Source organism: Calidris pugnax, unplaced genomic scaffold (assembly GCF_001431845.1).
Source record: "Calidris pugnax isolate Ruff unplaced genomic scaffold, ASM143184v1 scaffold70, whole genome shotgun sequence".
In the NCBI taxonomy this organism is placed as follows: Eukaryota; Metazoa; Chordata; class Aves; order Charadriiformes; family Scolopacidae; genus Calidris; species Calidris pugnax.
In genome coordinates, this window is record NW_015090862.1 from 1,900,056 (window position 1) to 1,921,604 (window position 21,549).

General features: G+C 38.3%; 1 protein-coding gene across 9 annotated transcripts in view; it reads left to right on the forward strand.

Moving 5' to 3' along the window:
• The window catches only part of HERC1 (HECT and RLD domain containing E3 ubiquitin protein ligase family member 1), a 94,854-nt gene extending 75,031 nt beyond the window's left edge, over positions 1 to 19,823 (forward strand). For all 9 annotated transcript variants that reach the window (XM_014944507.1, XM_014944515.1, XM_014944510.1 and 6 more), the window contains exons 54-78: positions 397 to 597; positions 1,469 to 1,599; positions 2,617 to 2,816; positions 3,296 to 3,410; positions 3,963 to 4,109; positions 4,641 to 4,742; positions 5,731 to 5,904; positions 6,218 to 6,511; positions 7,265 to 7,330; positions 7,450 to 7,575; positions 8,503 to 8,641; positions 9,269 to 9,450; positions 9,905 to 10,060; positions 10,551 to 10,673; positions 11,618 to 11,720; positions 12,410 to 12,579; positions 12,944 to 13,082; positions 13,365 to 13,534; positions 14,032 to 14,201; positions 14,384 to 14,549; positions 15,790 to 15,866; positions 16,283 to 16,535; positions 16,759 to 16,911; positions 17,840 to 18,145; positions 19,149 to 19,823. In XM_014944507.1, the coding sequence (XP_014799993.1) occupies positions 397 to 597; positions 1,469 to 1,599; positions 2,617 to 2,816; positions 3,296 to 3,410; positions 3,963 to 4,109; positions 4,641 to 4,742; positions 5,731 to 5,904; positions 6,218 to 6,511; positions 7,265 to 7,330; positions 7,450 to 7,575; positions 8,503 to 8,641; positions 9,269 to 9,450; positions 9,905 to 10,060; positions 10,551 to 10,673; positions 11,618 to 11,720; positions 12,410 to 12,579; positions 12,944 to 13,082; positions 13,365 to 13,534; positions 14,032 to 14,201; positions 14,384 to 14,549; positions 15,790 to 15,866; positions 16,283 to 16,535; positions 16,759 to 16,911; positions 17,840 to 18,145; positions 19,149 to 19,334 (4,049 nt within the window). In that variant the 3' untranslated portion in view covers positions 19,335 to 19,823. The remainder of the gene's footprint in view (positions 1 to 396; positions 598 to 1,468; positions 1,600 to 2,616; positions 2,817 to 3,295; positions 3,411 to 3,962; positions 4,110 to 4,640; positions 4,743 to 5,730; positions 5,905 to 6,217; positions 6,512 to 7,264; positions 7,331 to 7,449; positions 7,576 to 8,502; positions 8,642 to 9,268; positions 9,451 to 9,904; positions 10,061 to 10,550; positions 10,674 to 11,617; positions 11,721 to 12,409; positions 12,580 to 12,943; positions 13,083 to 13,364; positions 13,535 to 14,031; positions 14,202 to 14,383; positions 14,550 to 15,789; positions 15,867 to 16,282; positions 16,536 to 16,758; positions 16,912 to 17,839; positions 18,146 to 19,148) is intronic.
• The last annotated feature ends 1,726 nt before the right edge of the window (positions 19,824 to 21,549 follow it).

A 21,549-nucleotide genomic window follows, 5' to 3' on the forward strand; every position in this document is an offset into this window, starting at 1 on the left:
CCTATAGAACTCCTGTGGGAGGAAGACTGTTAGTCACTTCGTCATTTGTAGTCTCTGAAACTTTATTCTGGTTTTTGTACTTGTGAAAATCACCACTTACACTGCTGGTGTTAATAGACAGTCCACAGGAAAAATCTAAATTTACTGAGTACTGAGTAATCTAGCTTTTTTCCTTAAGAAAACTATGTAGCTTGACTGATAATGGAGATTTGTTAGCTGGATTTTGTGTTGGTGTAGATTAGTGGACCGTTGCTTCATAGCCTTGTAACTTACATGAATTTGTAGTATGTCTTAACTCTAAATAGCACGTCTTGATATTTTCCTATGGAAAGTATTTTTGTTTTTTCTTTTCTTTATGAAAATGAAGTAGTTTTAAAAGACTTTTTGCACTCCTAGGAGGAAAAGGTTTATTAGATCTTCAGCCTCACTGGGTATCTGCTCTAGCTTGGCCAGAGGAAGGGCCAGCTGCAGCATGGACAGGAGATGCTCCAGAATTATTATTAATTGGTCGTATGGATGGATCTCTTGGTCTTATTGAAGTTGTGGATATTTCAACCATGCACCGGCTAGAACTGGAACACTGCTACAGAAAGGATGGTAGGTGACTGTATCAGTATTTAAGTAGAAATTAAAATTAAGAAACACGCACACACACCCCCTTTTTTTTTATATTAAGCAAATATATAATCTCAAGTTTTTTAATTATTGTTCATGGGATATGACTTCTGGTAACTTACCTGCAAGCATCATTCACTTGCGCTCACTGGAGGAGAAAACTCTGTGGGATCTCCATCTGCACCCTGATTCCTCTACAGCAGAGGCAACGGGTTGTAGCAACCTAGTCACATCCTGACACTCCTTGCCATTGTACAAAATCAGTATAGGTTCCCTGCAGTGTCTGTTCTGTCTACAGGTAGCATGTAGTCAGTGTCATTTGGATTACTGAATTATTGCCATTTTTCCTTTATAGTTCCAGTCCCAGGGAACATCAAGTAGCACATCTTTGATACAATTGTGTCATTTTGTTTATTGCTTCCTCAGGAAAGTTGAAGATTTTTGTGTCAGAATCAAGTGAGGCTATATCTATGTACTAAGAAAGGCTCAGATTGTTTTCAGTGCTTTTCTTAGAAGCATCCCTATCTCAGATACATATGTAGGATTCAGTCTGGGGTTTGTTTCTGTTCCCTAGCATAGTTCTTTTCACCATGTCAGGAATATAAAATTATATTCTTTTAATTAAAAGAAGAATGAAAAAACTATTACAAAATAATCTCTACAGCTGTCATTAGTGGCACTCAGTCTTATCTTTACCTTACAAATGCAAGAAAATTTTCAGACCAAAAGTATGTTAAGTAACTTTAGGGGGGGGGGGGACTTCATATTTTAGACAACTGCACTGCAAAAACTTCTTTGGCAGGAATGATGTTCGATTTAGTTTAATTAATATTTGTGTTTTCTCTTTGCGTAGTGTCTGTCACATGCCTTGCCTGGTTCAGTGAAGACAGACCATTTGCAGTTGGCTATTCAGATGGAAAATTGTTAATAGGAACAAAGGAACCACTTGAAAAAGGAGGAATCGTTCTAGTTGATGCACATAAGGTAGAGTTAGTCTTCTTAAAACTAATGTATAATTTTTGTGGGTAAAGATCTGTTTAAACTATTTTCTCTATTTGAAAGCTATTATAAAGTCAGCACATAGCGCTCTCTGTTTGAAAGCTATTATAAAGTCAGCACATAGCTATTTCTGATACACATATTAAACATAATATTAAAGGTACAAGTCTACCAAATTAAAAAAAAAAGGAAAAATAAATTGTATAGCCTTTTTTGCTATTAGAGTTTGTGAATTACACATATTACATAATATTAAAGGTACAAATAAAGGTACAAGTCTACCAAATTAAAAAAAAAAGGAAAAATAAATTTTATAGCCTTTTGTTGCTATTAGAGTTTGTGAAGTGTATGTACATACAGCAACAGAAGTGTATTAAGGACACAGATATGCACGTCTGCATTTAAAAGCCTGTAGTTCTTTTTATTTGTAAAAGTGCTCATAATATACTTTAATTTAGGTTATGTCACATGCTTTTGTAAAGCTTAAGTTCCTGTGGAAAGCAAAAGATGTTTTTCCAAATATGCAGCCACAAAGGATTAGAACCTGCGGTTGGCTTGTATGTAATAATGAGAGATTAATAGTCCATAAATGATTTGCTAGGAAAAGAGGAGAATTCCTCAAGTTTAGGTATAGTAAAAGCATCTTGAATGCTTCTGTGAACTGGTCTTGGTATTTCTAGCCGGGCGGTCACAGCTGTGAGTGTGCTGTGACAATAAAACTATACTTGAAAAAAAGTCAAGAAAGATGAAAAGAAAACATTTTTTTTCCTACGTTTTCCCTTTAGTTTCTCTCAGGAGCCTAGGATTTTATTTTAATTTGATAGCTCTGAAAAGTATCATTATGATTTCATAATTGCAACTCACTATTTCTGTAACGATTTATTTAACAGTAAAATGTTATTTGTTCTTAATAATTAAACATTACATTAGCTCTGAGAGTTAAATTTTCTCTGTTATTACTATGTTACTCCGTACTGATTACAATTTTTTTAAATGCAATAGGATATGATTGTCAGTATGAAGTGGGATCCGACTGGAAAGATTCTGCTGACATGTGCCAAAGAAGAGACGGTGAAGCTCTGGGGCTGTGTGGGAGGGAGCTGGAGACGCCTGCACTCGCTCGCCCACCCGGCCTTCGTGAATGGCATCGCCTGGTGTGCTCTGCCAGGGAAAGGACCCAAGTTGCAGCTTTTACTAGCTACGTATGTAATGCTGGTTTTTATTTTTTCTATAGCTCTTTCGCAGGTCTTTAGTGTCCAGACCAAAGAAAAGTTTTCTCCTTTTTTAAAATACCCCTCATTCGGTAAGGCACTTGCCATGAGATCCATGAGGCTTCAGAATTCAGATGGAAACAGTGGCTTTGGCCATGTTACCATCTCTTTTTTCCATGCCATGAGACCTCTGTATGGATGTCCTGCTTGACATTTTTTTGCTGCATCCAACTTTCTTTTCTGAAAATATGTTGTTAGTAAAAATTGAAAAGCTACAGGGTGGGGGAGGAATAGGAAAAAATGCATTTATTCATTGGGACCATGCCTTTCCACGTTAGATTAATTGATCCAATGTAGTTTTATAGGAAGGTGGTGAAGACCACTGTTATTTTAAGTTAATCGCAGACCACCGATATTTCTTTACTTAGTACCTTTACTTTGTTTTTCTGGTTTATCTCAACTTCCTTTAGGGGATGCCACAATGGCTTGGTGTGTGTTTGGACTGTTCCCCAGGACACAGTCATCGCACTGCAGCCCAGCTCAGCCTGCTCAGAAGGGTGGTGGGACCAAGAAGCCAGTGCCAAGGTAAAAGGAGTAAACTTGGTGTTTAAGGAATTCTTTTTGCTCATTCCAGAATTGGGGGAGGAAAAGAATAGGAGCGAGTTACTCAAATCTCATCATTTCTTGAGAGAAGACATTTGCTAAAAAAAGTTTATATTGCTTTTGTATATGTGTAGGCATTTTCAGAACAGGAAACCAAAAATCACAGGTTTAAATAATTTTTTTGGCTGAAGATTATACTTTTATCTTTTTTTTCATTATTTAAATCTGATAAATTTATACTAAAATTAGTAGAGTTGAAATTTTTTTCTGGATAAAATTAAGTCAAGATTAATTTCACCTACATAAATTGTAATGTGGTCTTTAATGTTGACGGCATTTTGTATGAGCAGAAAAGAGGATAATGTGGCAAAGATACTTATAAAGTATTATCATAGTACTGGTCTTTTTTATTATCTTAGGGAAATTACCCCATTTTTATGGATGATCAGTATTTATTGCAAAATACAGAAGCTGTTACGCTATTTCGTTTTCTGTAAATAGTTCAGCCTTCCATAACTGTGAAATAATTTTCAGGATGGATTCAGAAAAGCAGTAGAAGTCAAGTGTGTATTTCAGCTGAGAGGACATATTACTCCTGTCCGGACTGTTGCGTTCAGTCCTGATGGACTGGCGTTAGTGTCTGGTGGACTCGGTGGTCTCATGAATATTTGGTCTTTACGGGTAAGATCATCTTTGACGTGTCATCATTCTTTTTTAGTATGAGTATCTAAAATGGTAAAGGCATCAGACTAGCTTGTGTTTTTTTCCCAACATGTTACAAACATTAGAGAAACATGGTATAAAATAATAGTATAAATTATAAATAATAAGATATGAATGAAACTGTACTTACCATTGAAGTATTTTACATTTTATGGTTCTACTGTTGATTAATTCTGTAGACTCAGTCATGTTAGTTCAGCTTTGCAGAACCAACCAGTCTCTTTATAGTTGAGAACAATAGTCTCTTACTTTAAGAAATTTTCCAAGAATCAGATAACGTCAATTATTAAACACTTCTAAATCCTTAGTTATCTTCTTGATACAATGAAAATGCTAGATATTTTTTTTTGCTTTTAGTATAAACATTTAAGCTTTTATATAATTACTGAACAGCTTGGGAGAGTATCATCCCTGAGGAATGTGACTATGTGCATTTAAAGAGAAAAGCAGCTGTGTGTACCCACTGACTCAGACATTTCTTCCCTTTAGGATGGTTCAGTGTTGCAGAGTGTTGTGATAGGCTCTGGAGCTATTCAGACTGCAGTATGGATACCTGAAGTGGGAGTAGCTGCTTGCTCTAACAGATCAAAGGTGACACTATGTGTTAAATTCATGTTTTTTCAAATTTTTTACTAAAAGAAAATTTATCTGTCTTTATTTTTCCTTTATTGTTTCTTTCTTTTTTGAGAAATATCTGTGTAATTCTATTTTCAAGACACATTCTTTTGGTTTCAACTATTACCTGATCCTAAAAAGGCTGGGGTTTTTTAATAATATCCCATGTTTGTTTGGGGGGGCAGGGTGGAATCCTCTTGAGCTGGTGGTTATAAAGGATACGGCACTGGTTCCATCAGATTATCTGTTTAATGGTAGCAGCCATAAATAGACAATGAAAATAGGCAGAAGACAGATTTATTTATTTTTTTCCTTTATGCAGCATGAAAAAAAGTTTCATTTTTCTCCAGCAAATTATGTACTTCAGTGAGCTAACTTAATCTAAAGCAGCCTCAGCCTCCAAAATTCGTAAGGATCAGCAGAATTTACTTCAGTGGTTGCTGTGTCAGGAACTGCTGGCAGCTAAACAGAAGTTTTGTAACAATTATTCCAAAAGATGGTATTTTTTATGAATAAAGACAAATATGGCACAGGTTCTGACTCCTGTTAGTAGAGTCATGCTGCATGTGGCTCTAAGTATTTTAGGATTCTTTGGAAGTCTTCTTTGAATCCAGACTCCCAAAAATTGAAGGCCATATGAAAAAGCAATCCTAAACTAAGGTTACACCTAGACTAAATCCTAAACTGATGTTACAGCACCCACTGAAGTAACTTCTGCTTGTTTTACCGTGTTTGCATTCTTCTTTGGAGTGATAATCTAGTGTGGGAATGTGAGGAAGTGGCAAATGGAGGTGGCTACTCCATAGCATTTCTCAGATTATTCAGCAGCAGAGACCAAAATGTTCAAGCTTGTGTGTTTTCTGGCCCCTATGGAAAAGTTGATTGGTGATAAATCAGTGGAGCTGAATAATACTGCTTTATGAATTTTTAATTTCTAATGTGTGTTGTGACTGCTGTTAAACAGGATGTGTTGGTAGTGAACTGTACTTCAGAGTGGATATCTTCCAATCACGTCCTTGCGACGTGTAGGACAGCACTGAAACAGCAAGGAGTTCTGGGACTGAATATGGCTCCTTGCATGCGAGCTTTCTTGGAACGTTTGCCAATAATGCTTCAGGAACAGTACGCTTACGAAAAGGTAAGAAAAGATAATGCAAACATTTCAAATTCCTGTCTGAACATCAGGCCGCTGTTTGACTCTTGGCTGGTTTCAGCCTTTCACCACAGAGAACCCAGAAGGCTTTCTTACATCCTATTTGCAAATGTCTTTCAGTATTCCTGAGGCTGGTAGCTTTCTAATTTCAGAATATTTAAAATATTAGAAAAGCTTGAATTCAGCATGGAGGAAATTATTTTTCTACAGGAGCAGATTTGAAGGCCTCCTATTTCTAAATTGATTCATGTATTTTTCTGACTTTGCTTGTTCAATTTCTCTCCCTCCCCACCTTCAGCCTCACGTTGTTTGTGGTGACCAGCTTGTGCACAGCCCCTACATGCAGTGTTTGGCGTCCCTCGCCGTGGGCCTTCACCTGGACCAGCTCCTGTGCAATCCCCCGGTGCCCCCTCATCACCAGAGCTGCCTCCCTGATCCCGCAGCCTGGAATCCTACCGAATGGGCCTGGCTGGAGTGTTTCTCCACTACCATAAAGGCTGCTGAAGCCCTGGCCAAGGGAGCACAATTCCCAGAATCCTTTACTGTTCCGGACCTGGAGCCTGTTCCAGAGGATGAGCTTACTCTCCTAATGGTAAAATGTGCTGTGTTGTCTCAGCAGCAAAGCGTGTTGTTACTGAGCGTGTGGTATGATGCAGTTCCCATCTCTGAACTGTAAAGATTTATGTTCATTAACAGTAAAACCAGCAATAAGTTTATTTTTTAATTAACTGGGTAGAACATACTGTAAAGATTGCACTGTGTGTAATGAGCACAGCTCAGCTGCATATTAAAAAACAAACCAAACCAACCCAAAACATGACAGTACTTTTCGTATGTGACAGAAGCAATAAATGTAGAGCTTTACAATGCTGTCTTTGAGTAACATTGTGGCACATTTCTACCCTAAATTATTTTGATAGTGTCAGTTTTCTTTATGGCTTGTTATGATCTATAAACCAAAATAGAAATTTTGGATTAAGAATTTTTATCAGGAAGCTTGTAACATTTTAAGCCAGGGTTTGCAATTAAAACTTGAAAAAGCCCTAAGTATCAGTAAGAAAGAAAAGATTAGTTCTTCATGAATTTTGTTTGGTTTTCTTTTTTTGATTTGGATTGCAAGTCATGGATAACAGTGTCATTGCTATATAGGAGCAGTAAGGAAATCAACTTCGCCTATGGATGAAACTAAAATACATGAGCCCACACACATTCGTTCTTAGTGCTGCACTGGTTAGAATAATTTGAATGTCAATATTGTTCTTAGTTCAGAAGGAAAATCCGTATTGCAGAACATAAAAATAATGTGCAGCTCTTCAACATAGTAACTGTGGCTTCTGTTGGGCAGGATAACAGTAAATGGATCAATGGTATGGATGAACAGATCATGTCGTGGGCAACATCAAGGCCAGAGGTTAGTAAAACTGATGGTTTGGGGGTTTTTGATTTTTTTTTTAATTATTATTATTTTTAAGTATTGTAAGCTATTGAAAGTTCTCTTGTTCTAAAGCATTTTTTCATGCTATTCCATAGGATTGGCACCTGGGAGGCAAATGTGACGTGTACCTGTGGGGAGCAGGAAGGCACGGGCAGCTAGCAGAAGCTGGTAGAAATGTCATGATACCAGTAGCAGCACCTTCGTTCTCTCAGGCTCAGCAGGTGATCACTTAAAAAGTCATGGTTTAATGATTTACCATGGATTGTTTGTACAGTTTGTCAAAAGCTCTCTTTAAATGTCTTCTCAATTTGTGGTTTGAATTGACTATAAAGTACTCCCAAGATGTGTTTTCACTGAAGAGGAAGTCTTTAATTATTTGACAAATTCAAACCAAGAAGCCACTGAAATCTGACAAAACAAAATTGTTTGATATGAGCATTATTTGACAATTTTACACCTGCACAGCTTTAACAAAATGCATGTTCCAATTTTGTTTTCTCAAATAACATTGACATTCGGGGTGGAAACATCAAAGCGAAATCTCAGGCAGGGATATATTGTGGTTTCTCTCACTGGAAGAAGGTTTGCCAAAACTAGTAGCAAGTTTCAGGGAAGTAATTTTTATTATGATGTGATTGGGTGACAAATCTTCATATAATTAAAAAAAAAAAGGTTTGAAAAGAAGACTGTGCATTGTAATGCAGGGATGGCAACGTGTCTGTGTCCAACACAAAAATCATTGATGCTTCTTTGTGTCTTTCTGAACTAGGTTGTTTGTGGTCAGAATTGTACTTTCGAAATAACATTGACATTCAGGGTGGAAACGAAGCGAAATCTCAGGCAGGGATATATTGTGGTTTCTCTCACTGGAAGAAGGTTTGCCAAAACTAGTAGCAAATTTCAGGGAAGTAATTTTTGTTATGATGTGATTGGGTGACAAAACTCCATTAAACACAGGGTGAGTGAAGTCTCACCTTAATAGGCTTGATGTAAGGGTATTTGCAGTGTGACAAAAGAGCCTGCTGGCTTGATATAATTACAAAAAAAAAAGGGTTGAGAAGAAGATTGTGCATTGTAATGCAGGGATGGCAACGTTGCTGTGTCCAACACAGAAATCATTGACGCTTCTTTGTGTCTTTCTGACCTAGGTTGTTTGTGGTCAGAATTGTACTTTCGTGATTCAAGCGAATGGCACAGTTTTGGCTTGTGGAGAAGGGAGCTACGGGCGACTGGGACAAGGAAATTCGGATGATCTTCATGTGTTAACAGTCATTTCAGCACTGCAAGGTAAGGTGTTGGGCTTGAAATGAGTCAGTTGACAGTGCAAATAAGCATTAGTTAATATAAGTGAGTGTAATTATTTGATCCTCTTTTTGCAGACTCACAAATATTGTAGTCTTTAATTAAAAAAATTGAACAAATAAACTTTTCCTTAAGATTTAAATAGTAATATGTTAAAATTCCTTAATTTTAAGAATGTTTCAGGGAATCATGTTTGCCCAAAAAAGGAACGATTCATTTGAAAACCAACGTCAGGCCAGAAGCATAGGTTGCACATGAAAAGACAAAAGGTTTTATTCAAAATAAAAATAAATAAATGATTATAACAAGAAAACTGTAATTGTAGCTCGTTCCTTTCCCCAGCCTTAATTGGCTACCACCAGGGGCACTTGGATAAATGTATGTTAAGGAGTTCATTGTAATTAATTCGAAACTTTGTTTTCTCAATTTTCTTTATACATGAGAAGACAAAGGTTTTATTCAAAATGAAAGGCTATAACGAGAAAACTGTAATCGTAGCTCGTTCCTTTCCCCGGCCTTAATTGGCTACCACCAGGGACACTTGGATAAATGTATGTTAAGGAGTTTATTGTAATTCATTCGAAACTTTGTTTTCTCAATTTTCTTTAACAGGCTTTGTGGTAACACAGCTGGTGACCTCTTGTGGATCTGATGGACATTCCATGGCTTTAACAGAAAGCGGGGAAGTCTTTAGCTGGGGAGATGGAGATTATGGCAAACTTGGACACGGGAACAGCGACCGACAGCGCCGGCCCAGGCAAATAGAGGCGCTGCAGGGAGAAGAAGTCGTGCAGGTTCCAAAATACTTTTTGTCTCCAATAAACTACAGGTTTGAGACTCTGGTACTGGGAATGTGCTGGAGCCGGTTGCCATCTTCACAGTTTGAATTCATTTACTGAATGAAAACAGGCAGCTCTTCACTTCTTTGAGCATTATCAACCAAGTTGATAGGATGTTAATATCACAGAGCTCATTGTTGATGTGTGATGTTAATTGACAGTTGTTACTGGAGAAGACCAAAAAGCAGAAAGAGCCTGTCTTCCCCCTGAATGTTACCATTGAGAAGAATAAGAGATATGTTGTAGGAGAAATCATTAATACTAAAATATCTGTATTTTAGCTCTTTATATAAAGTGACTATAGTTTAGAGGAGAAAAAGGTATTACATATTCACATGTAATAGCTAATCCCATTCCCACCCCCAGATTTAAAATGAATGTAAAAATTATGTTTATTTTTTTCTCCTAGATGTCATGTGGCTTCAAACACTCAGCTGTGGTGACAGCAGATGGCAAGCTTTTTACATTTGGAAATGGTGATTATGGTCGCTTAGGACTTGGAAATACTTCCAATAAGAAACTTCCAGAAAGAGTGACGGCGCTGGAAGGTTACCAGATTGGACAGGCATGGCTTATCTAAAACTAGCAAAGTATCTTTAAAGCTGATGTTTTCAGCATACTTAAGTGTTCTGTTTTATTTTTTTAAACTTTTACTTTTCTTTTTATTATGATGGCAGAATTTTACTATGCATAATTTCTTAAATAATTAATTCCTGACTCTTTTGATCTTCTTTCTGCAAAACTGCCCATTTTTTTTAACATTTCAAGATTTAGGTATTTTAAAGCGTGAATTCATGAGCTGTTTTGGGTTCTTAAACAATGAGCACGTGTAGCATAATATTATCTTTTGGTTCTAGGAGCTGAGAGGAAGCAAATACCTAAAAAATACTACTATGGTCTTAAATGTCTTCAAAACACTGTAATAAGTAATGAAGTATTTAATGGTTTTAAAAGGATACTTTTTTTTTAATACCTTTTATTTTCTTTAAGGTAGTTGGGGTGTTTTAGTTAATAGTTAGCAAAAACCATCATAATAATATATTTCTCTCAACCAGGTGGCCTGTGGGCTCAATCATACTGTAGCTGTGTCAACAGATGGCTCCATGGTTTGGGCTTTCGGAGATGGAGATTATGGTAAACTTGGTTTGGGAAATTCCACTGCAAAATCCTCACCACAGGTCAGAATTTATGGAGAAATTGTTCTTTGTATAAATCTTCAGTGTTGTTAAACATGTTACACAGTGTTCAGAGAGAGTGTGATTTGCAAAAGTCAAATTACTAATTCCAGCCACTGTGCTGTTCTCATAAAATCTAGCATAAATAATTCCGATGATGTGTGATACCAAGCTTGATACTTCGTTGTGGTAATAATATATTTCTCTCAACCAGGTGGCCTGTGGGCTCAATCATACTGTAGCTGTGTCAACAGATGGCTCCATGGTTTGGGCTTTCGGAGATGGAGATTATGGTAAACTTGGTTTGGGAAATTCCACTGCAAAATCCTCACCACAGGTCAGAATTTATGGAGAAATTGTTCTTTGTATAAATCTTCAGTGTTGTTAAACATGTTACACAGTGTTCAGAGAGAGTGTGATTTGCAAAAGTCAAATTACTAATTCCAGCCACTATACTGTTCTCATAAAATCTAGCATAAATAATTCCGATGATGTGTGATACCAAGCTTGATACTTCGTAGTATTTCATATAAATAATAGTGACCTTATCTCAATGGCAATACAAGTAGTTCAAATTTTAGGATAAAGGGTTTCATATAAATAATAGTGATGGCAATACAAGTAGTTCAAATTTTAGGATTAGCTTAAGGATGAGAGTTTTCTTATTTTGAGTTTACACACTCCTCTGCTTCCTCCTGTGCCACTCCCTGCTCACTCCTCACAAATAAAAGGTACTTTGAACCATTGTACATAGGGTAAGCTGTTAGTTCCATTAAAGAAAAAGAGTAAACTGTGCCTCAGTTTAGAGATGATCCCATGATGTATGCATTGCACAGTGGGAATTGTAAAATATTTTTTTGGAAGCAGGATACAGATTAAATTGATGTTTGCTTCCTGTTTATATCCTCATAATACTATAGCTCTTTTTCCTTTCACTTACATCTTAGAAAGTGGATATTCTTTGTGGAATTGGAATAAAAAAAGTCGCCTGTGGAACCCAGTTCTCTGTTGCTCTGACAAAAGATGGTCATGTATATACTTTTGGACAAGGTAGGCATTTGGACCTTTCCATCTACAGGTTTGTGTGTATTGCAGGTGAAAAGGAAGAATATTAAGACATATTTATAAAGACTGACCTAATGCTACTTTTTGGATTTTTGCTGGCCTAGAATTTTGGAATTTCAACAATGCAATTTTAACATCAGCCTAAAATCCAGATTTCTAGCTCTGTCTAGGCTGATCTTGGGATAGCCTTTCAATTTCCTAATTTACAGTCTGAGGAGTGTTTTCCTAAAACTTCATTGAATTTTACATGTCCAAAAACATTGGGTTACTTAAGAGTTTACTGTGTCTGATAAAGCATGTGCCTACACAAGTTGTTTTAAAATCCGGACAGGAGAATTTCCAAGTGCACTGAATTAACCATGTTTAAACTTCGAAGTCAGTTAATTCATACGTATTGTAAAACCATATGTTTAGATCTAGAAGTCTCATTTTAATAGAAGTTGGTCCTGTTTCAGGCTTAAAGTGCAAGTAACAGCTTTAGCACTGTTAGTGAGCGCTGCAGGAAGCAGTGATTTGTAGGAAGCATACACCAGAGTTCTCTCTAACCAATGGCACTGGTGTTCCAGTTCTAAGAGTATGTAGAATTGCTTTTTGTCCCTCTCTGACTTTCTGCCTGTAAGTAAAATTAACGTCTAATGTTCTTTACATATAGAGACATGTGCTTGCAATTTTAGATCGCCTGATAGGTTTGCCAGAAGGTCGAGCTCGAAATCACAACAGACCCCAACAGGTTCCAGTGCTGTCGGGCATCTTCATTGAGGACATCGCGGTAGGAGCAGAGCATACGCTGGCGTTGTCATCCACAGGGGACGTATATGCCTGGGGCAGCAACTCTGAAGGGCAGGTATGTACTGCTCTCTGGTTATTTCTGACCTTTTTAAGACGATAGTCGTACTTTACAGATGTGGTTGGAATATCTTTATTTTGGTGGTAAAGACAAGAGACTGTGCAGCATAGTTGGCTTAGCAGCATAGATTGGTTCTTCAGTCTGCAAAAGAGCTTGCAAAAAATTTCTAGCTGTTCTCAGGTCTCTTTGACACCTAGATCTGCTGCTCCCACTGAGTGTGGATGCAATATTCTACGGTATAAGCTGTAGATTAATACCATTTTTTAACATTTGCTCTGAATTTTTGCTTGGAGAGTTTTGGAAGTGTCATCACAGTTGTTGATTGTTCTTTTTCCCTTTTACCTCTGTTACAAATTGGCAGCTTGGTCTGGGCCATACCAACCACGTCAGAGAACCAACCCTGATAACAGTCCTGCAAGGAAAGAATGTCCGACAGATTTCCGCGGGGCGCTGCCACAGCGCTGCCTGGACGGCGCCGCCTGTTCCACCGAGAGCTCCAGGTAAAGAACTGAGACAGTTTGTCATTGATTCCACCTTTAGGTTTCCTGGAGAAAGGAACAACATGAGTGCAACAAGAACTTCTGAACATTTGGGACAGGATTTGTTTCGTTTCGTATCCATGTAGGTTTTCAAATGATCTTTATCTCTTTAATTGTGCTACTGTTGTGGTTTATCTCCAGTAGGCAGGTAAGCGCTGCATAAGCTACTGCAAAGAAAATGAACTTCATCCCAGCCAGAGCTACCCTTTATGAAATCAGGTTTTTCTTCTTTTTCTGTGGCAGGTGTTTCAGTGCCTTTACAGCTTGGTTTACCTGATGCCATTCCACCACAGTATGGGGCACTGAAAGAAGTGAGCATTCACACGGTACGAGCAAGGCTCAGACTGCTGTACCACTTTTCTGACCTCATGTACTCTTCCTGGAGATTACTTAACCTCAGTCCCAATAACCAGGTAAAATTCTATTTAAAAAACCAAACAGCTTAACTGTGCTGTGTTGTGCCATGTCCCTAGAGAGTTTCTGACCAGATCAAGATGGATCTTAGTAATAGGTTCTATGGGTATTTTGTAATAATTAAAAAAATACATATAATCTGGATTAAACCAAACTTTGTCAAAGTACTGTTATATATTTTTGTTTATGCCAACATTGATATGTCATTGTTTCAGTTTCCAAACCCTTACCAGCCTCAAAGCTAAAACCAAAAAGTGCTAATCTGTTTCCTGAAACATTGAAGTGTTAGTGATTATTATGAAGGTTTTTATTCTGTAAAGACTGGAATTAATATTCTTATTCTGATTTGGCTTTATTGCAGAACAGTACATCTCATTACAATGCTGGAACATGGGGGATAGTTCAGGGGCAGCTGAGGCCCTTGCTCGCACCACGAGTCTATACTGGAATTAATATCCTTTATTAATATGCTTATTCTGATTTGGCTTTATTGCAGAACAGTACATCTCATTACAATGCTGGAACATGGGGGATAGTTCAGGGGCAGCTGAGGCCCTTGCTCGCACCACGAGTCTACACGCTCCCCATGGTGCGCTCCATAGGAAAAACTATGGTGCAGGGGAAGAACTACGGGCCGCAGATTACTGTGAAAAGGATATCAACCAGGTCAGTATTGTCACAGGCCACTGTCTTAGACCTCAGACAAGTACTGATGTTCATACCTTTTCCATCACTTTTGGCATACTGAGCTCTCTCTGTACAACTTTGTTGATCAGGTGGCTTCAGTAGCCTTTACGTGTTCATGAGTTACATTGTATGGCTGTCTCTTTTTTTCTTGTTTTTGAAAGAGGTCGGAAATGCAAGCCCATTTTTGTACAGATAGCAAGACAAGTGGTAAAGCTGAATGCATCAGACCTTCGCCTGCCTTCCCGTGCCTGGAAAGTGAAGCTGGTTGGAGAAGGAGCTGATGATGCGGGAGGAGTGTTTGATGACACGATTACAGAAATGTGTCAGGTATGAAAAGTCTGTTGGTTCAAAATGTCATGGTGGAGTTTTTGTTCTCTCTGTTGTCTTTTAGTATTTTTCAAGCATCCTTTTTGGAGCTCAGCAAATAACTTGTTCTTCGGTCCTGAGCCACAACACTAGAGCTCCCTACTTAGGGGTGTCTCTGAGGATGAAGCAAGCTTCCTAGATTGGGGCAAGGAGATGCCATAAGGCGACACTATAACTAGTTTTACAGGAGGCATCTTGGAATTCAGAGTGTTTTGCAGCCCCCCCATTCTGTGCAGCCAATACCTTCTGTAAGAGAAGCTGTATGGCATTCCCTGATTACAGTATGTTCCATGCATACGATGCAGAAACAGCTCGGGCAGGTATTTCTCATACGTGTCACCTCTCAGTTCAATGCTGGAAAGGAGATCAGTAGCAGAACGTGCACATTTTTGCCTGTCTGTAACCAGGGTACTGTCGCTATTGTCCACATAGCTGTCTTTTCAGAGTCACCTGGAAACTGACTGCCAGGATATGCAGATAAAGCTGGCCAATGCTAATGTTTGCTGCTTATAGTTTTAACGGTGTGTCTCAGCCCGATGATGCAACTGTGAGTGTAGCCAGGAGAAGGGTTCAAGACGATTCTGGCTGGAGAAGTTTGGTTGTTCCTTAATCTTCCAGGAGCTTCAAAACCCAAAGAATGAGTGCTAGAGCTGGTACTGGAGTTAGAGTTAGGATACAGGATGCAAAATGCTGAAAAACTCTTTTATTATAACTCCAAATGTTTAGTATAAGTCTGAATTTCTGAAGCCTGTAAGTCTAGGGTTGATTCAGGTAAGGAGATGGAATTTTGGGGTTCTTTCGTAGATGGTTTACATTAATTATGAGGTGTGATGAGGGTTTAGAACAGAACTCATTGAAAAATTTGCTTCATTTTTGTTTCTTGAAAAAGCTGCACCAGTGGAGTGTATACCTTATGGCTTCTGATTATTTCTGAAACAGGTACCAGGAACGTATCACAGAGTAGTCATGGTGCAATAACCGTTATAGTCTGACGTAAGGGTGGATCTTGAAATAAACACGTTTTTCTTACTAAAAATCATCCCTGCCATGTTTACTTTCTCTTAAATGTTTCATATTAATTTATAAGTAATCATAACTATAATGGAATATTCTGTCTTGTAATGCTATAATGTCATAGTATTTCTATAATAGGTTTGTTATCCTTGTGTCTAAGAAGTCTTTTTTGCTGTTGATTTTTAAGGAACTGGAAACTGGAATAGTCGACCTGCTTATTCCTTCCCCAAATGCTACAGCTGAAGTAGGCTACAATAGGGATAGGTAAGTGGTCCAGGATTTCATTTATTGCAGATGTTAGTGGGTGAAAATAAAACTCTTCTATTAACTGTTTTTTACCAAATGTTGAGACTTTATGATTGTCTCTAGTACATTTTTTCCTTCATGTTGTGTTGTTACTCTGTTGTAGAGGAGAGGGCATGGTTCTAAGGTGAACTTCCTGGGTTGCCAATGGCAGACTTTAGAGAAACATCAAGAATGCCAGCCTTTGTGGTCAGGATTAGTTCTGCCTGTCTCGGCCTCCGTTATTTTAACAGCTAAAGATAACAATAATCTTTTTATTTGGACAGCCCTTGCTGATAATTGTGTTGCTAGTTACTACGCTGCGCTTAGAAATGCTTTGTCTTTTACTTCTAGTGAATAGAAATGATACTATTTTCACTTATTCTTTGTTCTTTCAGGTTTCTCTTTAACCCTTCAGCATGTTTAGATGAACACCTGATGCAGTTTAAGTTCTTGGGCATTCTCATGGGTGTAGCTATTCGTACAAAAAAGCCATTAGATCTTCATTTGGCTCCAATGGTCTGGAAGCAACTCTGTTGTATCCCACTCATCTTGGAGGATTTGGAGGAGGTAGACCTGCTCTATGTGCAGACCCTCAACAGCATTCTTCACATTGAAGACAGTGGGATTACTGAAGAAAATTTCCATGAGGTAAGAGATGAAAGTTGGGGCTTTCGGGTTTATTCAGAAAGCGGTTACTTGGTCAGATTGACCTTAACTTCAGTATTTATATAATTCAGTGTCTCCGTTATTGGGATAACAAGCACTTCAGGTGCATTTGGAATTACAGTTCTAAGTGACTGATAGTAAAATACTAAACTCAGATCACTAGAGTGACTTACACTGAACATTCTTTTCCTGTTTTATATCACAGATGATTCCTTTAGATTCCTTTGTTGGCCAAAGTGCTGATGGTAAAATGGTTCCCATAATCCCTGGAGGGAACAGTATCCCACTTACCTTTTCAAACAGGAAAGAATACGTGGAGAGGGCAATTGAGTACAGACTCCATGAAATGGACCGTCAGGTAAGAATTTCATTGGGACCCTATTCCCCTTGTTAATGGGAACAGTCATTTAGAACTGTTACAGTTTATTAGGGAATAAGAAAATCTTTCCTTTCTGCATCTCGTCTTTGTCCCTGGAGCTTTTCTTCCCCCACAAACTGTTTTGGGGATTTGTTTTAAATTAGTCCTATTTTTCTTCGTAATTGCTTAGTTGACAAAAGAGCATTAGAAATCAGAACTTGTCTTTCGTTAGAGTAGCCCCACTGCAACTGTCAGCCCCACGTGAGAAAATAACCTCAGTGCGCTGTAATTGGACATTATAGCAACAGAAAGAGTAGCTAAGGGAAATATTGGTAACCATTAACTTAAATCTATTTCTCTTCTGCTTTAGCACAGAAACTACAAATATTTCATTATGTGCTTTGAGGAGTGTTAATTACGTCGCTGTATTTTGCCATTCATATAGTGAAGCCTATGAAAGCAGCATACTAATTACCTGCTAGGAAAATTCTTTTCCTTTCTCTCAAGATACAGATGCATGTGTGGTATTGTCTGCATCAGAAAAGTAACTTTCTCATCAGAGGTACCAAATCCTACTCTAGAACAAGTACACATTTCTTATAAATACAACTTCGTTTCAGCTCGGATGGTATATACACAGTGTGTTTGGTTTAGCCATCATCATTTGTGCTTTAAGTTCTTGTGTTTTGTATCAAAATGTTCTTTTATGCACAACTACAATTAAAAATACCTGCAATATTCTCCAGGATTTTGAGAGAGGATACAGCCCCTACAGAGGATGCGTGTGTGGGAGCTTGGATTTGGCAAATGTTCTATAATTCTTTCTCTTCATCCCATTTCTCAGCTGATACGTTGCTTGGGCATTGGATGGTAAGAGGCAGAGGAAAGACCATTGCACTTCAAGTGTCTCTTCTCTTTTGGGCAATAGGTGGCTGCTGTAAGAGAAGGGATGTCTTGGATTGTTCCAGTTCCTTTGTTGTCTCTTCTGACTGCCAAGCAGTTGGAGCAAATGGTCTGTGGGATGCCAGAAATATCAGTTGAAGTTCTGAAGAAGGTTGTGCGCTACAGAGAAGTTGATGAGCAGCATCAGCTGGTGCAGTGGTTCTGGCATACCCTGGAAGAATTTTCAAATGAGGAGAGAGTCCTTTTCATGAGGTTTGTGTCGGGAAGATCTCGATTGCCAGCCAACACAGCCGATATCTCTCAGCGATTCCAAATAATGAAGGTTGATCGGGTAAGATGCTGCTTTTGGGGTTTTTTGGGGTTTTTTGTTATTCTTGCCTAGTATAATCTGTCCTTTGGCAATAGGAGACAGGTTTCAATAATTGTAAATTTGCAGAAAAAGTATGGGATGGGATATGCTCTGAGCTATTAAAACCAAACATTTTAATTGCGTAGAAGTACATACCCTGCATGAATTGCATCTTAATTCATTTGGTGCATTTACTATAGTTACATGACTGGAGATCAAGACAAGTTCTTCCACAAGTAACAAACCTTCTTGTATTGTAACTTGTCCACAGTCCTTTTCTGTTCCAATCCCCTTTTTCATTTGATAATTTTCACATTTTTTTTTCTTTTAAGTTTTAAATCTGTAAGTGACAACATGTGACCACCAGTGAACTCTTGTGTCTTAAAACCACTGCAATGAGTTTACAGTATGTTACTTTACATACAGGATGCATTCATTTGGCAATACTTTTGGGTTTTGTGCAGTGAAAGCACATTCTCTGTGAACGACATGAATCAAAAACTTGGCAAAATCTAAGATAACAGTGGTTTGACTGTCGGCTTTGGTTAGGTGTCTCTCAAATTGCCTCATGTTAAGGCACACTACGGTATGTAATTTGAATGTTGCTTGGCATCTTCCAGTGGGCTGCTAAATGGTAATACAGTAGCGTGATCAACTTTTCAAATAGTTGAATTTCATCAGTGGGTTGAATTATTTACAGAGCAGCAGAGACGTGGTAGTTTTGCACGTATTTAAGGATGGAACAAGCGATGTAAACAAGGGAGGCTGGTCTGCTTCTCAAAAGGAATTTTGAGATAGAATGTGAAAATGCTGATTGGCAGAGGCAAGGAAGGGAGGGAGCGAGGAAATATTGGGTATGTTGCATTTTTTGCTTCATTCACAACTTAACAGTGTCCCACCTTTTGAGCGATTAAATATTGGGTATGTTGCATTTTTTGCTTCATTCACAACTTAACAGTGTCCCACCTTTTATCCATTTCCACAGCCTTACGACAGCTTGCCTACCTCACAGACTTGTTTCTTTCAACTGAGGCTCCCACCTTACTCCAGTCAACTAATCATGGCAGAGCGTTTGCGCTATGCAATCAATAATTGCAGGTCTATAGATATGGACAATTACATGCTCTCACGGAATGTGGACAATGCAGAGGGCTCAGACACAGATTATTGACATTCTGTGAACAAAATCATCTTCCTTTTACTACAAATAGTGCCCTAAGTCCAATTCATTGTTGACATAATTTTACAGTAACCATAGATGTTTTAGGAGCATAAAACCAGATGTTAATAGACAGTGGCCACATTTTAGTTACTCTAAATGTAACAAAAAATTAGATGTTTTTATTTTTTTGTGATTGTAAAAAAGAAAACAAGGAAAAAGAAAACAAAAAAGTATGATCGGTAAGTTTTTTTTCCTTTTTTTTGGTCACTTTTGGTAAGTTTGCATGGAGACATTTTGGTGCATTTTTGTTGGGAATAGTACATTTGTAAGCCCTCCCAGTGAACATGAAGAGTTGTACATTGTGTATAATTGTTCATTAGCAAGGACAGTTTTACATGAATATTCACATATTTATTTTGTTTTAATTTGAATTGCCTGTGCAGGGTTCTTTACGCAGAGAAAAATAAAGCAAATTGAAGAATTGGTTGCTTGTATGCATCTGTGAACTGTGATTGGTTTACTCAGTCTTCATACTTTTCTATTTTGTCTCAGGAAATTACAGTTTTACAGTGTTTAGACAGGATGTGACATTTGAAGCATCTTAAAATGTTTGTCCTTCGATGAACCTGATGTGTAGTACTGTGCTCTGCATTCTTAATGTCTTTGAGGTACTGGCTCTTTCGGGTATACCACTATTTATTCCTCCTACTGCAATACAAGTTAATGTTGTACTTGGTTCCTTCTTGATTTTCCTTTAAACATTTTTCTCCTCGAGAGTAGTAGTTGTTGACAATAATAACACATTGCCACTTTGACTCAGAAACGCTTCAGTCTTTTGTCCAGACTTTTCCTTTTTAATATACAGATTGATGTAGCTGATACCTGCTCAGAGTACAAAAAGTTTAAATGAAGGTGACAGGGCAGTAGTGGAGACTATGGATTTTGTATACGTTCTTAGTTCATGCCTTTGATTCTAGGAAATTTCATGTGTTTGGTCTCATTTGGTTGCAGCTGCAATTGTGTCAGGATCAGCAGGGTGTGCCTTACACTGTAAGGGTTGTATTTGGTTTGGACAGTAACAGACTGTACAAAGCCGGTTTTGTTCTGTGTCTTAGGGAGGTGCTGAAGAACAGATAATTCCCCAGTGTCTCTATCAAAAACATGATTTGTGTCAAACTACAGGTGCTGTGTGGTGTCGAGGAGCGGGACTTAATGGGGCTGAGGAGAAGGGTAGAGTCTGTCCCTAGGTGAGTCACTGCCCCCATTCCTGCTCGCTCTCCCAGGTGAGGATGCTGGGGGCTGAGGGCTGGCACAGCCTTTGTTCACTTCAGCTCCCCGGGGACGAGGCTGCTCTGGCTGAGTCCGGAGAGGAGGGCAGAAATTCCTGTTGTTTCCCTGTGTGTGACTGTTGGACGTTCCCGGGCATTGACAGGCAAACTCCCCGGTTGTCTGAGCCTGAAGTGGTGTGTTGCTGCCAGCTCGTAGGGGCCAAAGGGCTGGCTTGATAAGCTGTAAAATACACTGCAGATCCAGGTTTTATCTGGGAAGCTATTTTGGTCAGGACTAGCAGTTGGCTGATGAAAAGGGTGAAAGGCTCTTGAGCTATGACCACTCTCTATGAGTGAGACATCTGGAGGGGGCTTTCAGCAGTTTTGGGAGGAGGGAGGGACTCGGGGCTCTGAAATCACGCAGACTTAGTTTCCTGCCTCGTTATGTATCATGGTTCCAGATGGAACTGAGATATTGGTGTCCCATCTTTATGTTGAGGAGGAGTATATTCATATCTTGATCTAAATTTATAGGTGTCATACATAAAAAATAGATTACAAGTAAAAGGGGAGACTGCTATCTAAAGTCCTATGTTAATTGTCTAGAGGATTTCATTCATGTGTTTGAATTAGTGCTATGGATTTGTCAGCCTGTTGCAACCCAGCACAGAAAATAATAGAACTGTGCCTAAAAATTGCAGTTTCGTATGGACTCTGCAGTTGGCTTCTTGGATAACGAGGGTGGTTTTGGAAGCGGTTTACAGTAAAGTGAAAGAGGATGTTGATATTGGTAAATATTGATGTTGATTAAAGTATTGTGCTTGATTGCTTTAATTGAGACTTTTTTATTGATTCTGCTTGTCTTTTGAATGTTTTATCTTAGTATCATTAAAACTATCACGTGCTTAGTAATTTTTATTTTATCCTACTGTTTGTTTTCACTCTAATTATATTGT